This window comes from Perca flavescens, chromosome 22, assembly GCF_004354835.1.
Source record: "Perca flavescens isolate YP-PL-M2 chromosome 22, PFLA_1.0, whole genome shotgun sequence".
Lineage (NCBI taxonomy): Eukaryota > Metazoa > Chordata > Actinopteri > Perciformes > Percidae > Perca > Perca flavescens.
This window is the reverse complement of record NC_041352.1, coordinates 14,494,372-14,507,680: the sequence shown is the minus strand read 5'-3', so window position 1 is coordinate 14,507,680 and position 13,309 is coordinate 14,494,372. Positions and strand designations below refer to the sequence as shown.

The following is a 13,309-nucleotide window of genomic DNA, read 5'->3' as shown; positions in this document are numbered from 1 at the left end:
CTTGAAAGGGCCGGGTTCACCTCTAAAGGTTTCGCCCGCCTGATGGTGAAAAGAATGTCTCCAGTAAAAGTCTTAACTGCGCCCAATTTGCCGCCTGTGAAAGTCTCTATGGTGCCGATGGATACGCTAATCGAGAGGCAAATTGCTGTGGTATTATGGTGGTATTACTGGAAGCAATTACCAATAGGCAAGTAGGCTGCTGTGATCATACCATAAATCTAACAGTAGTCATTACGCACAGCATGGCCTAATACCGGCCAGCGTACGTATCTCTGGTGTGTGTTAGCGCCGTAGATGAACTGAGCAGGTTCTCTGAATGGAAGGGAGCTGAATGGACACAATGATTATGTATTGTGGCTCCTGTAGCCAGACAGAAGCAAAATATGGTAGATAGAAACACATAGATGATATCTGTGTAAATCGTTATCTAGAATGACAGATAAGACTTGTGTGAATGGGTGCATTGTGTTATCATAAGTTAATCGGCTAAAACCCCCCTCACCCCCCACACAGTGCTGTGTGCAGCTTAATCTAAAAGGACAAAAAGTCAAATGCAAAAAATAAGTTACATCACTTTTCTCTGGCTCCTCTGCTGCAAGATTAAGTTTTAAGAGACAAATGGATAAGTTATAGACTTGATGTCATTATACAGTAATTGGTGTGTAATCAGTAGTCAGTGTGTGAGTGTGTGTGTGTGCTGTATCTATGTGTTCAATTGCTCTTCTATCATTATCATCATCTCCCCAGACTTTTCTTGTACAGGCACATTTCAGTTTGCTTTATTCTTTTATAAGTGATTAAAATCATTATTTTGAACTGTAGATGGCAGCCTTGATCCTGGCAGACGGCTGTCTTGATATATTTACTGCGTAATACATTTTCATACAAAATCTTCTTAAAGCTCAAAGTATAATTCAACTACATATTGCATTACATGTTCAAGTCACTTTTCCAACTACAATGACTGACATTGTTGCATTAATACATCAGGCTCTGGAGTGACGTCCTAATCTCTGTAATATTTGCGGTCAGAAAGTGACAGACGAGGTTTGCACCAAGGTCTGCGATAAGACTTTCCACAGGTCTCAGAACTGTGATGTTACCCTGCTCATGTGTGTCTCCATCTGATTCTGATCAGGGTTTTTTACTGCTGCAGTCAGAGTCGTGGAGCCTAACAGCCATATTTTTAGGCCAGAAGTGGAGGAGGGTGCTATTGAAAGCCGAGACATAATTATGAAATGTAAGTTGGAATATTGTTTTTATTACAAAGCCAAACAAATGCGTCTCTGCAGCAACTCACATCAAAGATGTCTGTGTGACGACTAACCGCTGAGTGGAGGCTTTGGTGCTTAAAGCTTAATGAAAAACAAATGCTGGTTGTATGTGTGAGGGCAACGAAAGTGTGAGGTCTGCAAGTGTCACTGTACTGTATGTGTCGGGTTGAGTATGTGCTGTGTGCCTTTTTATATATATGTTGCTCACACATGTGGGTCTCTGTTTGAGTGAGTGGAGCCTTTGACTGTACAAGCCAGATATCACTTAAAGATTATTAATTACAGCCCAGTGTTTCAGTATGTGGTGGGGCGCCGTCACTGCTCATGAAAGAATGGAAAATTCAATTATTTCACTTTAGATGAGACACAATAACTCACAGCCTTTGATGAAATGCTTTGGATTTGGTGCAGAGCATGATAAAGTGTGTGCGTGCGTGTCTCCCTGCTCCACGTGTGGGGTAGTGCTTTAGATGATTCCACTATACATCTGTCAACGTGTAATCCAAGAAGGTGTATATTAAGTTATTTGTGAAACCAATGTGCTAATTATGACTTTTCAGCCCTATGAAGAGCAGCAAAGAGCCAGTCAGTCCGTCTCTGTCTAAACAAAATAAATTACATGGAAACTTGGAGAGAGGAGCACACAAACACTTTATCTGTGCGCTATGCTCCGTTCCTTTCTGGCTTTACTGTGAGTGAGTGATTGCGGCACGGAATTCCTCATCGCTCAGGCCTTTTGTTGGGATTGCATCGCTCAAATAGTTTCCATTTCTCTCCCCCCTCCCTCCACCTACCCCCAGTGCAGACCCATTTTATGTCTCATCGTTAGACAGGGTGAGCATGCATGGCTGCCCCGGTGCCCAGGGAGTGAAATGTGACGGGCTGACAAACGGGCGAGTGTGGACAGACATTTGTTGTGTCTAGACAGAGGCCTGGGAGGCTGTCATGGTCTCGGGGTAAGCTGGTCTCATGGGAGACTCACTGTAAACGTATCATGGTGGTATTGTGTTAGAGGCATGCTGGGTTCTATTGTGAACACAGAGAGTATGCATTCAGTCATATGTGTTTGACTAAGCAGACACGAAAGAGAAAAGAACACTTCTATGTGAGCATGGATTTTGGAATACGCTCATGAAAAGACCGCTAGGTGTCAAGGTTAAAAGTTAGTTTTTTAGAAGTCTAGATTATATAATGTGTAACTGTTGATTCAACATCATTTTAATTACTACATTAAAAGTATAGTAGCTCTGCTACACATTGAAATATAGTCGATTAAAACGGTGCACTCTACTCTGAAATATCAGTTTGTTCGAGACCACAAAAATCAATTTAGAAATAAGAAATGATTTCTGCAGTCATATTTAGGCTCATTGTGATACAATTTTAGCATATGCGTCACAATGTGCATGTACGTAAAAGCAGTCATTTACAATGCTAACACCCAAACCCCAACAAGTGAGACACATATTTATTACTTTAGCACTCCACACACAGGCCCTCCTCAGACTGTGGTGTCAACACAGAAATCTGTAGCCTCTGCCTCCCCAGTAGAAAGTTCAGAGTTAGATTCAGCCTCATGGAAGGCTGACATGGCTAAAATTCAGACTGCTGTTGCACAGATGAAGGGCTGCACTTACTTATATTGCCTGCACATGGAGAAACAAGATTTTAAAGCTATGGACAGTAAGCGGCAACAGTACACCGGTGTAATAGTTTGGGGCCTAAGTGCACCTTTACAGTAGTTGTAACCTTTTTAGAAATTCCTCTGTATCCACAAACAAGCATACACATGCAAAAACTAGTTAGTCTGACTAGGAGTTACTCTTCCCTTTTCATTTGCATCTGTGACTGTTGATATTATCGGAAAATGGTATCCTATCTTCTCCATGTGGCCAAAAGGAGGAACCGTTGCAAGTGTGGAACAAATCGTTTTAGCACAACATTTTGTGACTCTTTGCTACGCGTTTCAACCTCTGCAACATTTCATTCAGACACAGTCTAATCGGTTTTCTGTATGGGATGCACTCCAGACAAAAGCTTTTGTTCACTTCAACAATTTTAGAGATTAGCTTTCACTTCCTTCAGACAAACAGGTCTTTCTCTCCATTATTGTTTCATTTTATATCGACCAGAAGGAAACTAGTCCAAAACACAAAGCGGTAGGTGAGGTGAGAAGCACCTGTGTACACAGAAGTCATGTTCTCTTTCAGGGTCAGAGCCGCTCGCTGTTATTCGTTTGCTATTTCATGCAAGCTGCAGCCTCACAAGTGAATGTTTCCAAGTGTCAAGTAATGATTTGTATCCCAGGCTATGACCCAGAGAAAATCTGGAATACAGAATTAGTCAGTCGCCAACAAAAAAAAAGGAAATGGTTAGAAGTGAGATTGGACGAAGAGAAAAGAGGAAAAGGTAAAGGCCCAAACTTGAGCAGTTCCCACGACCAGCAAATTGCTGGTGGCTCTCTCTGTCCCCACCCCCTCCAATGCATACCGTGATGAATGGGACACTTAATATTGCCCTGCTTAAGGGTATTACTGGAATGTATCTGTCCTCCACATAACACTAAAACAACTCATTCTTAGATGGCCTGGACACGATGTGAGTCACATGACTGATGTCCGTGATCAACGTGAGAAAAGCAAGATACTTCCTGACTTTGTTAAAGGTCTTGAATAGACATATTGATTTAGATCTTTTGCCAACAGTTTTTGGTGTTAAACACTATAATGTAGCTGGAACTACTGTGGTTAACCTTTGTGTTTTCCTCAGGTCAAATTTGACCCAAATTGCCCAAAAATAACATGGATTCATGGATGTACATTGTCTGGAACCCAGACAACATTCTATACATTGCATTTTGGGTGTTTTATTATATTTGAAAAAATATGTGATCCACTCAACATCCTCTGATCTTAACTATTAAAATCATCAAAATAATTCATCATTTCTGCTTTGTTCTTTTCTGCTAGGTTTATTGACCATTAATTTAAAAAAGCATTGAAAAAAGTGACTTTTATTTTTTTATTTTTTTTAAAGCATCAAAAACATCTGAAAAAGCACCAAAAATTCAATTTTGACCCACGAAAGAAAAGTTCATGGTTGACGGGAAGACAAAACAAAGGGTTAAGCGTACAACATGACATTTGTCAGTTTGGTGGCATTAATGGTAATTACTATTAATTAATTAATGTACATCAATCTGCTCATTAACAGGTTTTTTTGAGACTCAAATTTAAGGTTAAAGATGGGGGGGGAAACACCAAAGTCAGTAGAAATCATCATTTGGGGACCAAGAATGTCTGCACAAAACTTCATGGTGATTCTCCAATAGTTAAGATATTTCATTGTGGATCAAAGTCCTGTGAGCCACACTGCTATCATGGATAAATGCACACAGTAAAACATGTAAGAGAATGCAGACTTCACATTCATCTATTGCTATTATTTGTGCTTGTTTGTGTAAAAACTAAACCAAAAATCAATTAACGTAAGACCGCTGAGCATATTGGGTCATGATATAGTGACAAATTAATGAATGAGATGGAAGCAGTGCGTTTGAAACGTCTCGTCAGAATGATTTCCTGACACCCAAAGGAGACAGGGGAGATTTTCTGGCTCTGTGCCATGCTGATGGATGGAGGGAGAGAGTTCTCATGAGCAAGTGTCATCCAATCTAATCCAGGTGATTAGTCATGCTTTCTCCTCTTTCAAGGTATGAAACCTATTTGTCCCCCCCCAAACCAATGGCCAGGTAATGTGATCTCTAAGTGAGAAGTTTCACTGTTGGTTTCAAATGACTAGACGCGCATATATAACGACAGGCACACTGTACTGTATGTACAAGAGCAGAAACAATGGCAGCAAGAGGGGAGAATAGACTGCATATCCTGAAGGCCACCCCCTCCCCCCTCACCCTGTTATTGGCAAAGCTCCTAAATTCTTCTGGTCTGATGGGAAGAGCGGGACAAATATTGTTATGGTGACCGGTCAAAATGTTCTGCGTGATTCAACATGTGTTTAAAAAGATTGACCAGCAAACCTAACCAAGTAAGAGTGCAGACACCCACTCACTATTCATTCTCATAACACGGAAAGTACTGCAGTTTGTTTTATCTCTTGAGGATGCACTCAAAACCAAAATAGTCTGGCTGATTCAGACTCTCCTCTTTGATCCCTGGTAATATTTAACGAACCGTTGACTTTATGTTATTCTACTTCCCTGCTTTCGTAAGTCTTGTTATTGCCGTGATTTTATGCTTGCTTTCCCCATCGTGCTAGTGCAGCGTCTATTAAAGAAACCTGTATCTGTGTCTTGATGTTGAAATTTTTTTTTTCTTAGATATGATGGCTGAAAATCCTGTTTAGTCTTGTATAACAACCAAACTTCAAACTTCATGATTGTTCCATGTAAAGAGGACTTAGCATAGGTAACAGCTGTATGTTCAGATAAAGCAGATCTCTTAGAATAGAGAGGGAAGGCAGACCAAAGGAGAGTTTATTTAACATGAGGAAAAAGGACCTCTACATGTTACCTGTCCGTATGTAAGCATGTTCACATGTAACTGTTGTGGCTGGTTATGATGGTTACGATGAACAATACTGGCGTGTCTGAAACATATTGACTTCTTTAGAGAGTCAGAGGGAAGAGGGATCCGTGTGTGTGCGCTCAGAGTATATGCTCTGGAGGACACAGGGATAGATCAGACGAAACCCAACTTTCCAGCTCTCCGTCTTACCGCTCATTTTTCCCCCGCCGACTTCATTGTTCTTTGTCCCCTTTCACCCTCAGCTTGTTAACGTACCCTTCCTGTTTCTGTGCCGCCATGATGTGGCGCTGTCATTGACTCTTCCGCATCACTCCTCATAACAAAGAGTTTTGTGTTGATGATGCAAGTGTGTGTGTGTGTGTGTGTGTGTGTGTGTGTGTGTGTGTGTGTGTGTGTGTGTGTGTGTGTGTGTGTGTGTGTGTGTGTGTGTGTGTGCCGTGCGTGCGAGTGAGCACAGCAGCAGGGGCCGGGCTGAGAATGTTTATTTACAGTGATGCGCTTGCTTGCATCTTTGGCTCTAAGCAGACTGTCATCAACGGGCATCATATTGACAAGAGAGACCAAAGTATGATTAACGACTGTCCTTTCTCTCTCTTGTTTTCCCTCCCTCTGCCTTCTCCTTCCTCTGTCCCTCCTTGTGTCTCTTTGGCTCCCTCCCCCCTCAGAGGACCTGGATGACCTGCGGATGGAGGGTGTGACGGGCTTGGCTCCATCCGGCAGTAAGTTCAGCCAGGGACGCAGCTCCTATCATACTGAACCGCAGGCCAAAGTTACACTCAACATCTGCTCTAGGTGTGCCAGGTAAATGTTTTCACCTTCTCTTATCTGGTGACTTGGGAGAGAAAGCACAGTTCTGTTTACAGGGGTTTAAAGAAATAGTTCAACATTACATTATAAATAATTATTTTGTTTGCCTTCTTGCCGAGAGTTAGATGAATAGATGGATACCATCTGGATAATCATGTCTGTCTGGTAAATATACGACTACAGCCAGCAGCCGGTTGGCTTAGCTAATCATACTGGACAAACTTTCAGCAACAAAGCAAATAAGTGTATTTTCCAAAACGTCAAGCTGTTGCTCTAAGGCTTTAAATTATATGAATTCAAATACATTTTAGCTACCGTATGTTTGTGGTTATTACAGTAATCTGTTTTGTTTCTTTCCATCATTCTCAGAACTGTGAATAATATCCTATCTGAAGTGCATTCCGGTGTTGCTTGTTTTCACAAATCAGCCCAAGCACTGATAATCGTCTCCATTATCACCCTTTCTCTCGTTATCACAGTTTTTCTCTTCTGACACATTTCCTGTTCCCCCTGATCTGCAGCATCAGTGTAGTGCTTACATTTCTGAGTGTTGGGTATGATACCACAGGACAGGTGTGGGCAGGACTCTTCCTTGATGCCAGTCAGAGATAAATGGGTATCTGTTTGATGAGACGCCGGGCACACATTTGCCTGCACGGCCTCCTCTGTTTGGGGTTTGGAATTTGTTTGTTTCCTACTATTCTTTCATTCACGCTGCTTATCCGTTTCGCTCCATGCACAGGCTGCGGGATGTTGTCAGAGGTTCTGCAAGAGGATGAATGGTATCGGAGGCTTTTTTGCAGGCAGTTTATTGACTGGATGTTTTTAAACAAATAGTTTATACCTTTGGCTTATCATTGAGTCCTCGGGTCGGATCAGCAGCAGAGCAAAGCAGCATCTGTATCTGGAGACGTTCTTGGCTCATGCGCTCAACTTTTTTTCGTGACTGAAATGTCAGACATCTGTTCTCCTTCTCTGTCTTCCTTTCTCCTTCTGGTTCGATCCAAATTCTTGCTTCGTGCCCTATAACCTGACCACAAAATCCTCCCCGTTTTATTGGCGTAGGAGTCATGGTCTTTCATAGTCACTCTTGGTGAGTGTTAGGGCCATAAACAGATCACTAAGCTGGAAAAGTGTTGCACGCATTGTATGCCTTTTGTGCTATTCTGGAGACACGAAATTCTGAAATTAGGAGTGTTGGTCACATATTCATGAATCCACACATGAAACGTGCATGCATGTCCTTGCACGCATGCAAACAAAATGCTTCTGTGAACAGGGAGTGGAGGCAGAGGTCAGGGAGCAAGTAAGGAGGACAGTCCTAACAGAGACTTTATGCTGTGTGCATCAGCACTCGGTCTTGATGGGATTACCAGAATCACCTTTCAAACATGGCTCAATATGGGGCCAACCTTTAAAACTGACTCCTCAGAACACTAACATATGTGGCACAGTTGGTGCCCTTGTGTTTCACACCTGGAGACAGAACTACTGTACAGATGTGGCCTTGCTTGTTTTGTGTAAAGTTAAGGCTCAAGAAGATTAAGTGGATTATTTGTGAATTTATTATAGAACTCTCACAAAGATAGTAAAGGGTTGGTTGACCCTGTATGGATCTCATTCTTCACATACCTGTCACCCCTGAGGCAAACACATGAGATTTCTGCTCCTTTTTTCCTGCATGTGAGCTCTTTTGGGTCAGTCAGGTCCAGCTGTCTGTGCGTTACACTTTTGTTCAAAAGCATGCACTCTGTATTCGCTACCCTTGGTTGTCTAAGCGGTCAAACGAGACTGAGCCACTTCGCCTTACCATCTACCACCCAAAGCCAAGGAGAGGTGACACTTACTTTCACAACCACAGTGTGAAGGCCACAACAAAATGTATTCATTTAAGCAGAACCCCTGTGTGTTCACGATTCACCTGTGACAGGTTGAGTACATAAGAAGTAAATGAATTACTATAGACTAAAACTACACAATAATAATAAAATATATATATATATATATCACACAGACAAAGATTAAATTGTAATTGTAACGTGTATGTTATCTTTATTGCATAATGATATAATCACTTTGCTTTCTTTTGAGCTGGCTGACCCCAAGCTGAAATGTTTCCCAGCCTTTAGACACCTTCCTCAGCCATTGTCCTTTTCCCTTGCTTCTGTCCAACCACTGTCCCTGCCACCAAACAGTCCAGTCAGCCTGTGTGGCTCCTAACCAGCTGTGGCAGGTCAGGAAACACGCCGCTTCCTTTGGCCTCTCTACTGGTCGGTTGAAGTGTAAAGTGCCGTGTGGCCTGTGTGTTGTGGGCATGTCTCTGTCTCACGGGCTATAGCTGTGGTCACACTGGCATTTCATCCGCCTCCTTCATGCACCCGATCAGTTCTTTTAATGGCTATGTGCTCCTGCCACAAAACCTTGTGTGTGTAAACGCATCCCAGATCTTGGGCACAGTCCGGAGTTGGCGGTGCAGTCCAAGGAAATGGATAGAGCTCCACAAACCTCTTTTGGGCTTGTAGTTCTCATTAAATTAATTGCTTTCATATCAGGAATGCACTGAGGGAATGGTAGTCGGGACTTGCGGCTACCAGCAGCTTTTGTTCAGAGAATGGGAAGGCCTTGTGATAGTCATCTCGGGTACTATTAATGGTCTTTACAAAGACCATTAAAGAGAGGAAAAGACAAAGTGAAGGATGTATAAAGAAGTAAAGAAATAGAATACACTTTAAAAAGCTGTGTTCTGCTTTTACCCTCATCGTAGAGGTAGAAATCAAGAGGCCCTGCGGCTGTGACGGAATGCAGCCGCGCCATAAAAGCGCATGGATTGCTTTCCTTTGTCTTCAGTTAATGGTTGTGCCTATGACATGGAAATGGCATGAAGTGAAAGCATTTGGAGCTAAAATAGTGTGTAATTACAGTAAATATGGCATGATTTACAGTCGTTAAAAATATGCTTTAGAAAAATAAATGCTGTGTTTAATTCCATGCGGATGTTTGAGTGTGTGAATTAGTTTGAGTATAAAAGCAGTGAAAAGCCATATGCAGCACGTTTATCTTCCCGTTGAGAAGGTGTTTCAATCACCGTTTGTCTTAACCCACAGTATACTTTCCTATCTCAGCAAAACTTAAATCTTTTAGTACCCAAGGAGACAGCCAAATCTCTCAGACCCGCTTCCATTTCAGTCCAAACAGATATCATTGGGGGAAAAAAAAGCTATAGGGGCTTGGAACACATCATGATAAAGAACGGTAACTGAATGATTTAAGGGTAAACCGAATCTGTGCGCCAGTTTTTCAGTTTTGTTTCATCAGTAAGTGTAAGTTCTGAAACAACTTAATTCATGCTCCATATGTCTGTTAATGCATTTCTTTGGTTTCAACTCATGAAGAGATATGATTTGTGACCGCAAACTGACCCCGATTTCCGTCTTTTCATGGTACCAACCCAGATTTTGAGAAGAAGAGATCATAAACTCACTAAACACTTCCTTTTTGTCTCATCACCTCAGACCGATAGAGACTTGCTTGTCTTTTCGTTATCTGGCATTCGATTTCTAAACATGCGTTGCAGTGTTGTGGCTGAAGAAAATGCTGATTACAGAGATGATTTAACTCAACTGCCAATGTGTACAGTAGTGTATTTGTGTTGTCTCTAGGTTGCAGGGGGACAGTCTATCAGACGGCAGATCTGAAGAGGAGCACAGGCCTTACATATCTGAACAAGCTGTACCTGACATCTCCTGTAAGCACAACACATTTCAAATTCAAAGTTCGTTCTTTTTTACATTTTTGTGGTCTCATGCTCTGCTCCGTCCCTTTTTTTCTTCCTGTTTGTGTGTGTTGTGTGGAGCAGCTCCATTGCCCGGGGTGGACACAGTGGCTGGACGGTTTCAGGAATGTGAGGCCTTGTCTCAAGTGTCAGGCTCTGTAAGTGTCCTCCCTACATCCATCACCAAACAATTAAGATCACTTTACAGCCATCAATTACCATGTTGCTCTCTCCTCCTCAGCCTCTATTGTCCGAGAGTGAGCGAAAAACCACCTCAAGCCTCTTGTTAAAAGGACAAGACCCAAGCAAAACTGATCTTTATGCAGGCATTTCAGCTTACACAACAGTTGATAGTGCTAAATAAGTGAAATAAATCTCCCTATATCACTTTGCTTCCCTCTCAGGGGAATTGTGTGAGATCTGAGAAGGAATAAATGAAAAGAATATCTAGTAACGCGACGACAATTGAGGCTGATTTAGAGGTTTTATATAATAGACCTAAATATTTATGCATTACAAACCGTTTTGTTCAATAGCAGGCTTGCGTGATAACCTCACATGCTTCAGGGAAGAAATCTATATAGGCCTAATGTGGTACACACCAGACTCAGACACTCACATGCTGTTAATAAAGCAGTCAGCTAAAGACGCCAGTACCTTTTTGTATAATTACCCCCCCAAAAAGCCGATACCTCTTTTATAATTGCCCAATCTAAGTGTTAGACAAAGCTTTTTACGGCATGTTTTAAAGAAAGAAAGGGGTTTGGAGCCGAGGCATTGCTCCGTGTGTGGAGCAGATGCAGAGAGGCTCCAGACTAACTGGGAGCAGACCTTTAGAGACCGAAGGACCTGTTGAATCAAAGCCCGTAGTCGCAAGTCTGAGGGATTAGGCCAAATACACTAGCCACTATCCAAAAAGTAGAGGGCCTATGCACCTTCCAACATCAGACTGCCAATCTTCTATTCATTTTCTCAAATGTTTTAGTGAAAAGCAAAGGCTTGACCAGATGATAGACAGTGTCAATTATATAACCGTGTCATGTCTTAAATTTAGAGACATGATTAATTTACCTTTTAGCTAAATCTGACATCACTTTACCACTCGCCCTCACATCCACATTGAGCCACTATTTTGTAGCTGCTAATACCAAGGGACCTAACACTACATCGCCACAGGTTAAGCCCTGTCTGGCACGCTTAAGAATAATACTAATGTGTCCCATATGTAAACCGCAAGTGCAAATGACTCCTGTCATCTACTGTAGGTAATGTGGCTGTTTTGTGTTTAATTGCTTACGTTTGGCCGTCTTTGAAAGGCAATTGCAATTTGTAATAGCTTGTTAGTTTAACTGGCCCTTCAGGGGCTTGTCTGCCACAATCCCTAAACTGTATGGGAAACAAATATAATGTTTTTATGAGCTTATTTGGAGAAAAAAAACAAAATGGTTGAAGTCATACAGTATAAGCAATGACTCTGCCTCGGTAGCCGATTGTTTCTATTTAAGAAAAAAATCCACTTATTTATTATATCATGCTGCAGTACTTGTTTTTATATATGTATATATGTATGTGTGGATAGATAGATAGATCGATAGATAGACAGATAGATAGATAGATAGATAGATAGATAGATAGATAGATAGATAGATAGATAGATAGATAGATAAGTGTCCAATTGTTTCTTTGTGTTGCACTGGTTATTAATGTGAAAGAAAGGATGCATGTAACCTTTTTGTTTTTTTGGTGCAGGTTTGAAAATTTTAAGTCCTATTTAATTATTAGCACATTTCATCATGCATGTCTGTCGTTTAATGAAGTATGCCTTGCATTGTGCATTGCCCTGGTTTGGGCAGTAAAAGGTTGGGGATGTATGAAAGTAAACACTGTTAATGGTTATCATTATTAGTCCGACAGGCCCCCTGCCTCTGCCAGCTCCTTTTAGGTGATAATTGCCTCATAAAGACAAATACTTTCCTAAAGCAATTGCCAGAGCAAATTCTCCAAGCAATCTTTCTATAGTTTACTTTGTAAGTGATAAGTGATATGTCTTAATCAAATTTAGCTCGGTGTAGAGTTGTATGTGTGTTACCATCATAAAATCTGCAAGGGGAAATGGTATGGTAGAAAGAGATAATTAGTGTGATGCAATGCCATGTGTACTGCATAATAAAAGGCGGAGACGTTGAAATGTTTCCAGGAGAATTTTGGCAGAGTTTCAGACGATACACTGTATAGCTTTTTTTATTTGGGATTTTGAAATACTTTTTTTAATTACTTATTTATTTTGAAGGTTCTGCTTACTATTGCAACTAATTAGAAGGCTTTTGGTTGGCAGCAGACTGTTTGTTAATATGATTGATTCAGACTGTGAGCTTTATAGCCTATGTTTACCTATAAGATTATAATTCCAGTCTAGCTGCTATTCGACACTCTCTAATTTAACATTATCAGTTCCTGCAAAGAATCCTCATTTGTCCTTTACTAGTTTGCATCCCCTTTGCACTCCTATTTTGCACAACACCTAATTTTCTCTCTGGCTGTTCTTCTATGACTTGAGAGATAGACAGTATGTCATATAACCTGTCTTTCTGATGCTTGAATAAAGGTCTAACTGTGGAATTGTCAATATCCTGTTTGCTTTTGGCTGTGGTTGGGCCGGTGAGCCTGTGAGCCCTGTATACAGTCCATAAAATCCATTAGGTGATTTTGATGTGAGCCAAAACAAAAGGAACTCATTAAAAGTTGAGTGTTACTCCTTGTATCCAATATCCTCCAGTTGCTATGCTAGCTAGAAGGGGCTACAACAGCACAAGCAGTTGTTTGGGAAACATTCAGTGTCTCTTGTATCTTGCAGTTAAGTATAGTGTATCAACCCATTTGAAGATTTGATTTTAATACCAGTGGTCTTT

General features: G+C 41.3%; 1 protein-coding gene across 1 annotated transcript in view; it reads left to right on the top strand.

Annotated features, from left to right (window-relative positions):
- c22h8orf34 (chromosome 22 C8orf34 homolog) overlaps positions 1-13,309 on the top strand; it is a 54,550-nt gene that overhangs the window by 28,192 nt on the left and 13,049 nt on the right. Inside the window, exons 8-10 of the mRNA XM_028569409.1 lie at positions 6,487-6,622; positions 10,288-10,373; positions 10,485-10,558. Of these exons, the coding sequence (XP_028425210.1) occupies positions 6,487-6,622; positions 10,288-10,373; positions 10,485-10,558 (296 nt within the window). The remainder of the gene's footprint in view (positions 1-6,486; positions 6,623-10,287; positions 10,374-10,484; positions 10,559-13,309) is intronic.